Source organism: Neofelis nebulosa, chromosome 10 (assembly GCF_028018385.1).
Source record: "Neofelis nebulosa isolate mNeoNeb1 chromosome 10, mNeoNeb1.pri, whole genome shotgun sequence".
NCBI classification, from domain to species: Eukaryota; Metazoa; Chordata; class Mammalia; order Carnivora; family Felidae; genus Neofelis; species Neofelis nebulosa.
In genome coordinates, this window is record NC_080791.1 from 20895672 (window position 1) to 20911772 (window position 16101).

The window sequence follows — 16101 nt, forward strand, 5'->3', positions numbered from 1 at the left end:
CATGGATTGCATAAGTAGACAAATATTTACTTTAAAAAATCACTCCAAGTGAAGAAATTAGAGTTATACAGTTTTAGTTAACTCATAAATATAAATAAAGCCATTATTAAGAATTAAGTATTTTTGGTGTAATGTAAAAATTTCATCATATATGTACTATATTAATGAATTGGAAATATTATATGTGATTATTTTTCAATATAAAGGTTTAAAAATGGAAAAAAGGGATCTTTAGTAAGCTTTGATTTAAATTGCACAAAATAAAATGTAAGTGAATTATCCTGGAGAGCAATTCTGGAAAATATTTGTACAGGGGATGGAAGTAAACTACTTTTCTGATAATCTACTTTGTAGAACATAAAAGAGAAGAATAGGCAATCATCCTTCCTGCCAGATTATCATCATTAAATGGCTGTTTATACTGGGATTCTGGCAAATAATGTAGAAAGAAATATTAAACTGCATTAAATTTTAATTAAAAAATTAAGATCGAATAATTGAAATAGTCCTTACAAGTGTAATGTTCATGTTGGTGGTTTAATTTAATTCTAAATAAATAAAAAAGGGGGCACCTGGGGCACCAGTTAAGCGACGGACTCTTCATTGGGCTCAGGTCACGATCTCACTTTTCGGGCTCTGCACTGACAGTATGAAGCTTGCTTGGGATTCTCTCTCTCCCTCTCTGCTCCTCTCCTGCGTGCATGCTCTCTCTCTCTCTCTCTTTCAAAATAAATACATAAATATTAAAAAATAAATAAAAAAGGAGCCAGTCATATGTGGCCTTTCTTCATTATTCGGTGAATACTGACTTACTTCTCACCTTGAACAGAGCTTTCTTCACTTCCTTGTTCCTCAGGGTGTACACCACAGGGTTTAGAAGGGGAGTCAGCACAGTGTAGAAAACTGCCACAATCCTGTCCACAGCATCCTTGGAGCCTGGCCTCAGGTAAACAAAAGCACAGGGAACAAAGAAACAAAGGATCACAATGCAGTGGGAGGTACAGGTCTGAAAGGCTCTGCATCTCCCCTCGGAGGTGCGGATCTTCAGGATGGAACAGACGATGGACACATAGGACAGCACTATCAAGAGAAAGCAGCTCAAGGCCACTACTCCGATGTTGACAAAGATCACCCTCTCGTTCGTGGACGTGTCTGCACAGGCCAGTCTGAGGATAGGAGGTGCGTCACAGAAATAATGCTGGATCTGGCTGGGCCCACAGTAGGGCAAGCGGAAGGTCAGTGTGGTCTGGACGGCAGAGTGCAGAGAGCCGCTGAGCCACGTGGCGGTGGCCAGGAGGGCACACGCTCTCCCACCCATCAGGCTGGCATACCTGAGCGGCTGACTGATGGCCAGGTAGCGGTCGTAGGACATGACTGTGTAGAGGAAACACTCGGTGCTCCCCAGGAAGTGAAAGGAGTAGAGCTGGGCCACACAGCTGTGAAAGGAGATGGCCCCGCCTCCCGGGGAGACCAAGGGCATCAGCATTTTGGGCACCGTGACGGTGGAGAACCACATGTCGATGAAGGACAAGTTGGCCAGGAAATAGTACATGGGAGTGTGGAGGTGGGAATCCACCGTGATCACCAGCAGGATGAGGAGGTTCCCCACCACCGTGAGTACGTAAGTCACCAAGAAGATTCCGAAGAGGGGGATGTCCAGTGCTGGTGCATGGGGAAGACCCGTGAGGATGAACGTTGTCACTACGCTCATGTTTCTCATTTCTTCTCATATATGGAGCTCTGTCCCTACCAAAAGCAAAGAAAGTTCAACATTTACTGAGATCATATTGTGACAACTTTGTTTTCACTGAATGGAAACGCAAGATGTAAATTGTCATGTAAATGTTACATGACATTTTTGCTTTACGTGGGGCTTTGAGGGGGGTTATCCACTTCCTTATTGCTTTACCCAAATCAACCAAATAGAAAAGAGGGGTAAATTGGGTATTGTTTTCTGTAGAATTAGAAAAGTTATACCCAAACCAGCAACTTTGGCACGCTCTCCCATGGATGAGCTTTGATCCAAGCATCTCTCTTTCTTTTTTTCTCTCTAACCATCCCCCTACCCCACACCCCCCACAAAATACACACACACACAACCACACACTGCCATATATACAGATTCAGTCTCTTTGATCATCAGAGAATTTCCACTATAAATATACATTTATAAAGAAAGCTTCATCCATAATGGCTGAGAAAGCTGCCTTCCTAAAATTCCCTGGTCAGCAGCCAGCTGATGTGTTAGGGAAGAACTCCTAGGATTTAGCATCTCAGTGAACCAGTTCATCTGTCCTACAGTAAACCATGATCATACTCTCCTCATCATATGTGAAATCTGACACCGAACTAATGCAGTCAGTAATGGTCAGAGTACTATCACTTTCCTCACCTCCTCTTATCCTATATTTATTTCTATTTATAAATTTTTATTATATCTCCCTCTAGGCAATCAATCATCCTCCTTCTGAATTGTAATCAAATCATCTCAGAATATATTTTGAGCTTCCATGAAGAATTAGATCTGCTTACTTAGAAGGACCAAATGGCATGTTTGAGGTTTGAGTTCCAGAACTGAATGTTGATACTCACTATAAAACAGACACCAATGCTCTTTGAAAAATAAAGGAAAATATGTAGTCTGAAATCATTTTTATTATTTCTAGGATTTCTATTATTCCAGGGCTCAGACTGTAAGTTCCTTCCTTCCTTCCTTCCTTCCTTCCTTCCTTCCTTCCTTCCTTCCTTCTTTCCTTCCTTCCTTCTTTCCTTCCTTCTTTCCTTCCTTTCTTCCTTCCTTTCTTCCCCTTTATTCTTCCTTCCCTTCCTTCCTCTTTTTTTCTTTCTTTCTTTCTTTCTTTCTTTCTTTCTTTCTTTCTTTCATGATCTGAAGGTCTTCCAAATTATATATTCAAAGAGAAAACAAATAGTCATGAAGAAAGGAAGAGAAATCTGGTTGGACACCTGGGCCTCTCTGGTAGAAAAGATAGAAATCTTTACTGATTTCTAAGGTGCTTCTAGTATATACAGTCATGTCAGCAATGTGTTTCTATTTTGGTGTATATGATAAAAACAGAATTTTCTATTGTTTCAACTCAGAGTTGTAATGCTAAGGTTTACAGATAAAGCCCTTTATTGACTGTGATTTTATAAAATTTTGAGTATTTTATAAAACTGTACAAAGTTGGCCTGGCAGCCATGACTAATCAATATAAGCCAAAGCTGAAGAACAATAAAAACAAAATGATAAACATAAATACGTCATAATCACCCCACAATTCCCAATGATGGAAAGCGCTAAGGTTTGCCAATTTTTGCTGCTTACCAATTTACAGCTAAGGTTTGGATCATGAGGCAAAATTCAACATTAAAAGAAACTCTCAGTCTTTAATGAGTAGGATGTTTCTTCTTCTTGCATATGTGAAACCACAAAAAACAAGCCAGAGAAACAAACATTTTAAACAACAGAGCTTAAAATTGATTTGATATCTCAGGAGATACTGCCTTCACCCTTGAGTCCTCATGGATGAAGATAATGCTTCCCCATTATGATAAACACTCAGAATTCTTTTCCAAATTCCTTGAAGTTGGTTTTATATATGACGGGCCACCATTCCAGAAAGCATTTTATTTTGCTCAAAATTAATTTCCAAAATAAATAACAATGACACTCTGGGTGTGAGAATTCTTTGCCCTGGGAATGTTTTGTTTTGTTCTTTTCTCTGATTTCTTCCTTAAATTCAAAGGTAGAAAATATGGGCTTTAGTCCCCAAAGGGACAATTCTCTGGTGAGGCTCGTAGTCTCCTTGATGAATTTTTTACTTTCTAGTCATTATGACCAGTATGAACAGGAGCTCTGGAGTTTGCTCCAGGGATGATCTGAGTACTACTCACACTAGATAAACATCTTACTAATTAAACTTTCTCCCTCCATGGCTTGGCAGGCTGTGCAGGTTTCTAGTCCAGAATGGATGATGCTACCTCACCTTGTCTGATTCAGAGATTTTCTCTCTTTTCAGGGTCTCCTGCCTTTGTACCTTCTTAGAATATATTCACATTTTCTGTGAAAGTGGGTTTTTTAAAATCTTGAATTAATATAACTCAAGAGAGGGAAAATACACTTTTCTTCTAGAATTCATGTATGTCTTAGTTATCAGGAAAAGGGCTTTGTGAAACCAAGAAAACCTGATCTAACACCAGCAGAAGCCCACAGCACTGTTGGTTTGGGGGAAAGAAAATGCTAGCCTTACTAGCCTTTTGCTGAGAGAAGTGTTCACCTGTATGACTCTATAGGATGGATTTTGAGGAATTGAAGCTTTCCACATTAATATTTCTATCAATTAGCCTATCATAGTACACAATTTTCTCACGTGGGCTATCCATTTAGAATGAGGCGTATATGTATAATCAAGGTAAAATCATAATGCTGTCTTGAATGGCTACTTCAAGAATTATTTGCAATTTAACTCCAGTTCATATATTTCAAAATGCTGCTATAAAATACATGATAACAATTTTGGTAATTTAAACTCTTACCCAATTTCTTTTATATACTCTTACGAAAGCTATTAACTTCCATTTTGTTCTCTTTGATTATATAGACTCATGTCATCTTCATAACATAGGAATTTTCTTTTCCTTTCCAAAAGTAGACACCCATTAATTTTCTCTCCTATATTAGCACTTTGGCCCAAACCCCTATTGTTGCCCAGCTAGTGTTCAGGGATTACTTAGCAAAGTGTGTTAAGAATACTGCACAACTTGCTCTCTCCCTTTTTCCTTTAGGAGATAATGACATTTGCTAACTTTCATCCTCTTCAGGAACAAGAAAGGAGTGATTCAGCTTTTTAGCCTTTTATTTCACTAAAACCCAGTGGCGTTCTAGGTGATGAATGAGCCAGAACTTGAAACCATCAAGAATTCTGTGCTGATTGTTGTTTGCACACGGGTAGAGGCAAGCTAAGGCCACCCATTCTTGGTCCCACATTCTTGGGACTTCTGGTAATATTTTAACAAAGACTAGAGAAGGGCGAAGCCCCATGCACTTGTGACAAACACAAGTTCATCATTGGGCCTGAACTTGTGCTACCAATGGACCACTTCTCCAACGTCATTGTTCCTAAAAAATTGTTTTTGCTATTCAAGGTCTTTTATATGCCTGTGTAAATTTTAGAATCATACCAAAAAGGCCCACTGACAGTTTCATTAGAATTGCATTGAATCTATACATCAATTTGGGGAAATTGGCATCTTAACAATATCTGACCACGAATACTGGGTATCTCTTTTTTCTCAATAATGTTGTATAATTTCCATGTTCAGGTTCTAGCACATCTTTTGTCAGATTTATCACTATTTTTTATTTTGACACTATTTAACATTTAAAAAAAAAGTTTATTCATTTTTGAGAGACAGAGAGAGACAGAGCACGAGTGGCAGAGAGGCAGAGAGAGAGGGAGACACAGGATCCAAAGCAGGCTCCAGGCTCTGAGCTGTCAGCACAGAGCCTGATGAGGGGCTCGAGTTCATGGACCGTGAGATCTTGACCTGAGTCAAAGTCGAAAGTCACCCAGGTGCTCCTTCTTGATGTTAATTTAAATGGTAATTATTCATTGTGAATAAATAGAAATACAATTGATTTTTTATAATAGTTATATCCTACAACTTGGCTAAACTCATTCATCTGCTCTGATAGCTTTTTTAGATATTCCATCAGATTTTTTATATAGATAGATGATCATGTTGTCTACACATATAGTTTACTTCTTCTTTATAATCTGGATGACTTTTATTTCTTTTTCTTACCTAATTGTCCTCTAGAAACTAATATAATGTTGAAGAGAAATGGTAAGTGTGGACTTCCTTGTCTTGGTCATGATCTTAGGCAGAAGATGTTGCTTTTTAAAATTTAAGTATGATGGTAGGTGTGAGGTTTTTTGTAATTTTTTGTTTTTGTTTTTCTCTTTAATAAGTTGACCCTTCCATTCCTAATTTGCTGCAGTTTTTATCTGGGACGCATTTGGGGATTTGTCAAATGCATTTTCTGCATCTATTGTGATGATACTATAGTTTTCCTTTTTCAGTTTGTTAATATGGTGAAATATATTGCTTGAATTTTAATGTTAAACCAAACCTACATTCCTGGGATCAACCCCACCTGATCATGAGGTATAGTTATTTTTCGTATATAAAGGACCTGATTTGATAAAATTTTGTTAAGAAGTTTTGCATCTGTTTCTAAAGGATATTAATCAGTAGCTCTGTTCTTGCAATGTCTTTAACTAGTTTTTGTATCAAAGTTAATGCTGGAATCATAGAATGTATAGGAGATCTTCTTAGTTCTTCAATTTTCTGAAAGACAAATTGGTATTCAGCAAGAGTATCTCTTTTCATATATCATGGTCCAGAACGTGCCTCCCAGCATAAGTGCTCACGTTTATTTTTCCTCTGTCAGAGATTACAGTCTCGTGCTGCCTGTTGTCCAATAGATGAAAATACCCATTTATATATTTTTTGGTCAAGTTCTATATTTATGGTGGGAGAATAAACCCAGTTCCTGTTGTCATATCACAGGCCAGAATGAAAAACCTCTAATTAAACTGTTTTTATTTTTAATTTACTTAAAATCGCATAAAATTTTTAAATTGTATTTAATTTCTACTTTAGTCATTTGCTTGTGCTGTGAAATATAACTTATATAGATAAAAGTGCATAAGCATAAATGTACAGTTAAAGTTTATTGTCAAGCAAACACGTATGTTACCACCGTCCAAGTTAAGAAGTTAAATGTTGCCAGCAACCTTGAAGCCTTCACAGGCGTTTCCTTGAAGCCAGCCCTCTCCCACTCAACTATTATGACATCTATAGTAATTCTGATTTCTTATTAATTTTGAAGTTAACTAGACAATAACTTTGCCTTTTTAAAATTTATATTTGTGGAACCATGTACTACTATTTAATGTCCATTTTCTATTATTTAAAATTGTGTTCCAGTGACATGTACATATAGATATACATCACTGTAAATTCATTCCTTATATTGATGTGTATTATTCCATTGTAAAGCATACTTTTGGTAGACATTTGTGTGTTCGCATTTTAGCTATTGAAAAAATTCTGCCTTGAATACTCATACATTATTTTGATCCACATGTGTATGGATTTCTATAGAGAACTCTCTGTCTTATGAGGAAAATATCTCTCACCTTACATGAAAATGATAAACTATTTTCTAAAGTGGTTCTATAAATTTTTTTTGGTTCTATAAATTTATACTCCCTTCGTGCAATGTGAAAGTTCCAGTAATTGATGATTTTGACATTTACTTTAAGCAAATTTCATTGCAATTTAAAATTTCATTTCCCTATTTCTTCAAGGGATGGAGCAGATTTTTTGCTGTTGTTTATTGGCTATTTGCATTTCTTTGGTGAAAACCGGTCAAGTCATTTGCCTGCTTTAATATTGGATTGCTTACTTTTACAATATACTTACTAAAAATAAAGTGAAATAAAGTAAAATAAAATAAAATAATAAAATATGTATTCTAGGAGTTCTTTACATATTTTTGAATCTGAGTCCTTATTAGTAATATGTGCTATAAATAACATCACTGACTTTCACTTTTTCTTTTTGGTTTTCTTTGTTAGTCTTTTAATGTTATTTTCAATTTGAAAGCAACAAAAATTGTCAATGTTTACTTTGTTGTTACTGGTTTCTATATCTGGGTCAGAAATACTTTCCCCAATTTAACTTGACAAGTTGCACTGTGTGCCTTACAAATTTGAATTTACGAAACCCTGGAATTGATTTGGTATACGGTATGTGGTAAGAGATTAAATTTATCTTTTCCTTATTGATCGAGTTGCATAATTTATTGAAAAAAAAATTTCTGCATGATCTTCTGTATCACCTTTGACTTAACGTCAGTTATCCATATATCCAGGAAGTATGTTTTCGTGTTCTCTCTTTTATTCCATTTGTCTATTTGTCTAACCTTACATCAACACACTGTTTCAGTTGCTTTAAGGAAAAATCATAAATAGACAGCTTGTAAACATGTTAAGCCTTAAGAGTTACTGGAAATGAATATTAAAAAATAGTTAGTTGTCAGTTGCTTATGAAATAATCTTTACAACTTTTGAATATGTTATTATGTAATGCTGGTAAATTGGCTCTCCTAAACACTACTGCCAACAAGGTACATAATTTGACAATAATCTTAAAAAACCGTAATATTCATAATTTTTATAGCATTTCTATTTAGGTAAACTTATTTTTGTAAAAAGCTTATGTATTTTGACAGACAGAGCATGAGCGGGGGAGGGGCAGAGAGAGAGAAAGGGAGAGAGAGAGAATCCCAAGCAGGCTTCCTGTTGTCAGCCCAGAGCCCGACATGAGCTCATGAACCCTGAGATTATGACCTGAGCTGAAGTCAAGAGTCAGACATTGAACTGACTGAGCCACCCAGGTGCCCTAGGTGAGCTTAGTTTTAATAAGGTCTCAAGTATAGATAACCGTATGAACTCAGAGTTTCATCACAGTGTACCTTGTATGTATACCTATCTACCTGCCTACCTGCTTTACTTGTTTTGGGAAGTACAAGGAAGACTGTTAATTTAAAAATAGAAATTAAAAGGTAGACTTGCAACACTGCATATGTGGTATGATTGGAAGCAGTTAAAAATATACCATAACCAGGGTGCCTGGGTGGCTCAGGCAGTTAAGCGTCCAACTTCAGCTCAGGTCATGATCTCGGGGTTCACAGGCTTGAGCCCCGTGTCGGGCTCTGTGCTGGCAGCTCAGAGCCTGGAGCCTGCTTCGGATTCTGTGTCTCTTTCTCGCTCTCTGACCTTCCCCCGCTTGTGTACACACGCACTCTCTCTCAGAAATAATCAATGAATAAACTTAAGAAAACTATACCATAACCGCGTGGTTCAGTGATTGGAAAGAAAACACTAAACTGTTAACATTGCTAATGTTAAGGTAGAGGAGGTACGGTGTATTGTCTTGCTTTTTTGAATATTGACCAAGTGGCGTATAAGGTTGCAATGCTACTTTTACAATGAATATATGTTATTATGAAATAATGAGATTTGTGATGGGGAAGAGGCATGAGGAAAGAGAGGAAGGCCTTAATTATTCCCTTTGCTCATTCATGCTCAGTACGTCTGAGTAGTGGGCCACTGGAGATACTGTCTCAAAAGGAACTCTCCCGTTTGCCAATATAAACCCAGAATTTCAGGACCAGACTGCATAGCAGGGCTGAGCGTGGAATCTATGTGTCTCGGGTTCAAGGCATCTTACGCTAAAATAGAATGTTAGCTTTAGGAACACATTCTTCTTGCCTAGAGGCCAGAAAAACGTCTCTATCATGTTAGATGGGTTTTCCATCAGCTGGCATGTGTCTAAAACTTTACCTGCTTCTATTTAACATATGTTCTTCTTTTATGACTCTTTCCATTCTCTGTGTCTTATTTCTACTTTGTACTTGTCCCGGTCATTTCCCCTGCTCAACTGAAGAAGGAGAATCACGGAACTTAAGAAAATTCTTATATGTGGCTGAGTTCAATGACCCATTAGTAAGTCTGCACTGAAAGAAATCAAGGGGAGAAGGCAGAGAATGGTGTGTGCAGGGACGGTGGGATATTGAAGGGGATAGAATCTTTGTGAATTCTGCTTTACAGAGAGTATAAAAATTAGAAATTATCTCCACTTGCAACAGCTTATCAATATCAGCCCACTCTTTTATCGATAAGAGAACTTCCTTCAACAGGCATATTTTCATTCCTTCATTTAAGACGAAGGCTTAAAATGCAAATATGGTGATAGTGCAACACAAAATTTATAAAAAGTTAATAATATAAAATTGTAGAAATTCAAGTTGGAAGAAAACATGTTGTCTGCTTTCCTTTGCAGCAGGAGAATAATTCCTCTGTTCATTTCCCCAAGAGATGAGCCTATAGATTCTGCTTAAAAATCTTCTGTGATGGGAATTCAGTACTTTTCCAAATGACTTTATGATTATGCAACATCTATCCTTAGAAATTTTTTTTTGGACTGATGTCACATTCTTTCTTGAGAATAGGTTTGGATGGAGAGGAGGCATTGAGTGCGGATTGCAGGGGAGGACTGAGAAGCATTTTGAAAGTGGATATAAGGTAATTTGTGAAATTTACACTTTTGCCTAAGGCAAAGCTTGGACCAGATATCTTTGTGAATTTGGTTGCTGATCTAGAAACAGAAGGGTTCAAATTAAAGGGAGAATTTATGCACTTCCAGCCTATAGAGAGATCTTTTAATTTTGCCAGTATATTTACATAATACTCTGTTGTGGATCTAATGAAAATAGCATTTTCCTGATCTGGGTGTCTCTCTCTTTTCTTTTTTAAAGAAAGACACTATTTAAATTTTTTTTTTTTTTTTTTTTTTTTTCCGAGAGAGGCAGAGACAGAATGCGAGTGGGTTAGGGGCAGACAGAGAGGGAGACACAGAATCTGAAGCAGGCTCCAGGCTCCGAGCTGTCAGCGTGGAGCCCGACATGGGGCTCGAACTCACGAGCTGTGAGGTCATGACCTGAGCTCAAGTCGGATGCTCAACCGACTGAGCCACCTAGGCGCCCTTAGAAAGACTTTATTTTTTTAGAGCAAATTTAGGTTCACAGCACAGCTGCATAGAAAATACAGAGATTTTCCATCTACCACAGTCCCCTGCACATGTACAGCCTGCTCGATTATCAAACATTCCCCACCAGGTGGTACATTTGTGAAGTGATAAACCTTTATAGTGACACATCTTGATTACTCAAAGCCCCTAGTTTACACTGGGGTCCACACTCAGTTCTGTACATCCCATGGGTTTTGAAAATATATAATGACATCTATCCACCATTATAGTATCACACGGAGTATTTTCACTGCCCTAAAAATCTGTGCTCTACCTGTTCATCCCTTCCCTGTCCTCAAACCCTAGTGACCACTGACTTTTTTTTTACTGTCTCCAGAATGTCACGTAATTGGAATTATACAGTATGTAGCCTTTTCAGCTTGGATTCTTCCACTTAGTAGTATGCATTTAAGATTCCTCCATATCTTCTTTTGAAGCTTATCTTATTTATTTTGAGAGAGGGAGAGAGAGAGAGAGAGAGCTTGCATGCAAATGAGCAGGGGAAGGGAAGAGAGAGAAGGAGAGAGGACCTCCAGCAGGCTCTGCACTGTCAGCATGGAGCCCGATGCGGGGATCCATCTCATGAACTGTGAGACCATGCCCTGAGCCTAAATCAAGAGTGGGGTGCTTAACTCACTGGGGAGCCAACCAGGCGCCCCAGATTCCTCCATATCTTTACATGGCTTGATAGCTCATTTCTTTTTAGTAGTGAATAATATTCCAATTCTGGATATAGCATTATTTATTTACTCATTCACCTACTGAAGGACATCTTAGCTGTTTCCAAGTTTTGGCAATTATGACTAAAGCTTCTATAAACAACCATGTGCCGGGTTTTGTGTAGACATACATTTTCAACTCCTTTGAATAAATACCAATGAGAATGACTGCTGGATCATATGTTAAGAGTACATTTAGGGTTTTTTTTTAAATTTTTAAAGATCTTTTATTAATATTTGAGAGAGAAAGAGAGACAGAATGCAAGTGGGGGAGGAACAGAGAGAGAGAAGGAGACACAGAATCCAAAGCAGCCTCCAGGCTCTGAGCGGTCAGCACAGAGCCCAACATGGGACTCGAACCCACGAGCCATGAGATCATGACCTGAGCCGAAGTTGGACGCTCAACTGACTGAGCTACCCAGGAGCCCTGAGTACATTTCGTTTTGTAAAAAACTGCCAAACCGTCTTCTAAAGTGGCTGCACCAATTTACATGTCTATCAGAAATGAGGGAAAGTTCCTGTTGCTTCACATTCTTACCAGTATTGGGTGTTGCCAGTATTTTGGATTCTGGCCAATTCTAATAGGTTTGTAGTAATATCTCATTGTTGTTTTAATCTGCATTCTCCTGATGGCATATGATGCAAAACACCTTTTCATATGCTTATTTGACATCTGTACCTCTTCTTTGATGAGGCATCTATTAAGGTCTTTGGCCCAATTAATAATTGGGTTGTTGGTTTTCTTATTTTTGATTTTTTTTTTTGATTTTTTTTTTAACGTTTATTTATTTTTGAGACAGAGAGAGACAGAGCATGAACGGGGGAGGGTCAGAGAGAGAGAGAGAGGGAGACACAGAATCGGAAACAGGCTCCAGGCTCTGAGCTGTCAGCACAGAGCCTGATGCGGGGCTCGAAGTCACTGACCGTGAGATCATGACCTGAGCCGAAGTCGGCCGCTTAACCGACTGAGCCACCCAGGTGCCCCTTATTTTTGATTTTTAACAGTCCTTCATACAATTCGGATGTTGACCCTTTATCAGATGTGTCTTTTGTAAAATATTTTCTCCCAGTCTGTGGCTACTCTTCTCATTATCTTGACAGTGCCCTTTTGCAAAACAGACTTTTAAAAAATGATAATGAAAGTTCAGCTTATCCTCGTTTTCTTTCATGGGTGGTACCTTTGGTTTTGTATCTAAAAGGTACACACCCAAGGTCATCCAGATTTTCTTCTATGTTATCTTCTAAGAATTTAATAGTTTTGCATTTCACATTCATGTCCATGGTTCATTTTGAGTTAATTTTTGTCAAGGATATAAAGTCTGTGTCTAGATTTATTTGTTTGCATATGGATGCCCTCTTGTTCCAGATACATTCGTTTAAAAGACCACCTTTTCTCCATTGTATTGCCTTTGCTCCTTTTTCAAAGATCAGTTGACTATATTTATGTTTTCTCTGCTTTTTGAAATCTCACAGATCCTTTTTTTTAAAATTTTTTTTAATGTTTTATTTACTTTTGAGACAGAGAGAGACAGAGCATGAGCAGGGGAGGGGCAGAGAGAGAGCAAGACACAGAATCCGAAGCAGGCTCCAGACTCTGAGCTGTCAGCACAGAGCCCGACGCGGGGCTCGAACTCACAAACCGCGAGATCATGACCTGAGCTGAAGTCAGACACTCAACGACTGAGCCACCCAGGCGCCCCTCTCACAGATCCTTTTTTAAGCCCACTTTATATATTCATCACATCTGCTTTTGTTATAACCATAGTATCACCTACACTATCACCATCTTATATGGATGAAATTAGTTGTTAAACTAATATTGAACATTTACCACTAAGTGCCAAGCACTGAGCTAAACATTTCATGCTCATTATCTCATTCAATCCTCACAAAGACCTTATAAGGCAGACAATATTATGATTCATTACTCTTTTGCAGGAGATGAGGCCCAGAGATGTTAAGTAAATTGCTTATGACCCCAGCATTAGCAAGTGGTAGAGATAGAATGAGGGTTATAAACCAGTTTTATATAACTCTAGATGAGCTTTCACAGGGAGAATACTTTATTTTATTTATCTGTATATTTCCAGCATGTTGATAAAAAATGAATGTTTGTGAGATTAGATTGATTGCCATGGCCCAAGCTCAATGTTTAAATTGCACTCTGGGCTGCAAAAGAGTCTTTTTGTCTCTCTATTTTTGCTGGAATAAAAACCCATTCAAGCATTTGGAGCAGGACAAGCTTTCTACAGGGTCCTGGCTACAAAGATGGATTTCAAGAATGGTCTGAAGAGGTCCTCTTCCCTCTATTTCTCTAATCTTTCCAGAAATTCTATTTACTGAGATTTTTATCCATAACATAAGACTTGATCCTTGTGAAATGGAAATAATGTAGGAAACAGTAACAGATCAGCAATTTATAAACTGGTATGAATGGATTTATCAGATTATCTTCTATGAACGAGTATTGATCACAGAGGGAAATCAGTTATATCCAATGACAGATATGGAAGCCTAACATAAAATGGGACACAAGTGAACAGGAGATACTGTCCTTTTGAAAATATAACTGAGGGTTTTTTTTAAAGGTTTATCTACTGACATTAATTAATAAAGCTAAATGATATTAATGTCATTGAAATTTAGATTTGTGAGATCTGTAGTATAGAAATAAAGTCTAGCTGTAGAGAGATACATTTCTAGTGAGATGAAGTAGTTATTTCTATTATCTTCTGTTACCTAATGCCTTCTTCTAGATTCAGTCCAATTTTTGTATGTGTGTGGGTAAGTAATAAATATGAATTGTATACTTTTTCCTTGAATATAAACAGTGGAGAATGGAAAGAGTGTTGTGGAAAGTAATAATAGGCAAGTGTGTATCATTTCTATGTAGATTCATATTTTTATGTGCATATGTTTGGCCTATTTACCACAATTATGCACAGTTTGGCCTATTTACCACCAACTAATTATGACATCCTGATATTAAAATAAGATTGTCATCTGATGACAAATTTTCCATGGAGAAGAGGATTCTGAAACATGCCAGTTTGTATGACAACAAATCAGATTGGGAGAAACTATATAAAAATGGTAGTAAGAGCTGATTCCTGGGTGGCTCAGTCCATTGAGTGTCTGACTCTTGATTTTGGCTCAGGTCATGATCTCATGGTTCATGGGTTTGAGCCCCATGTCAGACTCCAGGCTTACAGTGAAGAGCCTGCTTGGGATTCTCATTCTCTCTCTCTCTCTCTCTCTCTCTCTCTCTCTCTCTCTCAGTGTAAATAAATAAATTTAGAAAGAGTTGATTCCTGCGAGAGGTTGCCAACTATAAAGATAAATTATTCTGCTACTTAATCTAATATATGAAAAAACTGAGGCCAAATGTGACATATGACTTAGCTCCAAGGCCAGATTTAGTGTGGGTCTCCTTTCCCTTTTTGACCTCCCTTTGCTTGTAGCCACCACTTCAGAAAGAATTCTATAGGAAGAGATTTTCACAGTTATTTGTGGTCTCACATCACGATTATCACTGTACTTTTCCAGGACCCCCCGAGGCACAAACATGCAGAACTACACTTCTGTGACGGAGTTTACCCTGTTGGGAATTCCAAATACTGAAGGGCTGGAGAATATGCTGTTTGTCCTCTTTCTGGCCTTCTACCTCTTCACCTTGCTGGGGAACCTGCTCATCTTCCTCACCGTTCTGGTTTCCTCTAACCTGCACACCCCCATGTATTTCTTCCTGGGAAACCTGTCTGTGTTTGACATATTTTTCCCTTCAGTGAGTTCCCCCAAAATGATGCTCTACCTAATGGGCCCAAGCCGGACCATCTCTTACCAGGGCTGTGCCTGTCAGCTCTTCTACCACTTCCTGGGTGGCACTGAGTGCTTCCTGTACACGGTGATGGCCTATGACCGCTTCGTGGCTATTTGTCACCCTTTGCGATACACAGTCATCATGAGCCACAGGGTGTGTACCGGCTTGATGTTGGGCACTTGGCTGGGCGGCTGTCTACATGGAAGTATCCTCACGTTTCTGGTCTTTAAGTTACCCTTCTGCGGCCCCAATGAGGTGGATAATTTCTTCTGTGATATCCCAGGGCTGCTGCCGCTGGCCTGTGCAGACACCTCTGTAGCCCAGACCGTGAGTTTTACTAACGTGGATGTTGTGACTCTGACATGCTTTTTCCTTATCCTTACTTCCTATGGCCACATCGTCATTTCCATACTGAAAATCGGCACCTCTGCAGGCAGGCGCCGAGCTTTTTCAACCTGCAGTGCCCACCTGATATCAATCTTCTTGTTTTACGGTCCAGTGATGCTCATCTATCTCAGGCCCGCTTCTAGCCCCTGGCTAGATTCTGTTATTCAGGCGTTAAATAACATTGTCACTCCTTCTCTTAACCCTTTGATTTACACTTTGAGAAACAAGGATGTGAAATTGGCCTTGAGGCAAGTATTCACTCAAGTGGTCCACATTTCTGGGATAGAAGAAAGGTAGAGGGGAAACTCCTCTCTGAAATTCTTTGGGGAGTTGCTTCGGATCCACTACTCCGAGAACCAGACTGTTGCCAAATAGCGAGCTGGGCAAAGTTACTACCAGTCGTTTCTCAGGAGTCCTGACAGCCAACATGGTAGGGGTCAGCTGAGCCTCTACTTCAGTCCCACATGGAAACTTTCCAGATTAACCCAGGCTTTTCTCTTTAAAACAAAACAA

At 38.5% G+C, this 16101-nt stretch overlaps 2 protein-coding genes across 2 annotated transcripts; one reads left to right on the forward strand and one right to left on the reverse strand.

Moving 5' to 3' along the window:
• Positions 1-790: 790 nt before the first annotated feature.
• LOC131488503 (olfactory receptor 10G9-like) lies at positions 791-1720 on the reverse strand. Its single transcript, XM_058690384.1, has one exon. The coding sequence runs from the start codon at positions 1718-1720 to the stop codon at positions 791-793; it is 930 nt and encodes a 309-aa protein (XP_058546367.1).
• A 13226-nt stretch (positions 1721-14946) lies between these two features.
• Positions 14947-15885, forward strand: LOC131488560 (olfactory receptor 10D3-like). The gene has a single exon (XM_058690431.1). The coding sequence runs from the start codon at positions 14947-14949 to the stop codon at positions 15883-15885; it is 939 nt and encodes a 312-aa protein (XP_058546414.1).
• The last annotated feature ends 216 nt before the right edge of the window (positions 15886-16101 follow it).

Excerpts from the sequence above, each read along its gene's own strand:
- LOC131488560 (XM_058690431.1), top strand. The coding sequence starts at position 14,947 with ATGCAGAACTACACTTCTGTGACGGAGTTTACCCTGTTGGGAATTCCA.
- LOC131488503 (XM_058690384.1), bottom strand. The coding sequence starts at position 1,720 with ATGAGAAACATGAGCGTAGTGACAACGTTCATCCTCACGGGTCTTCCC.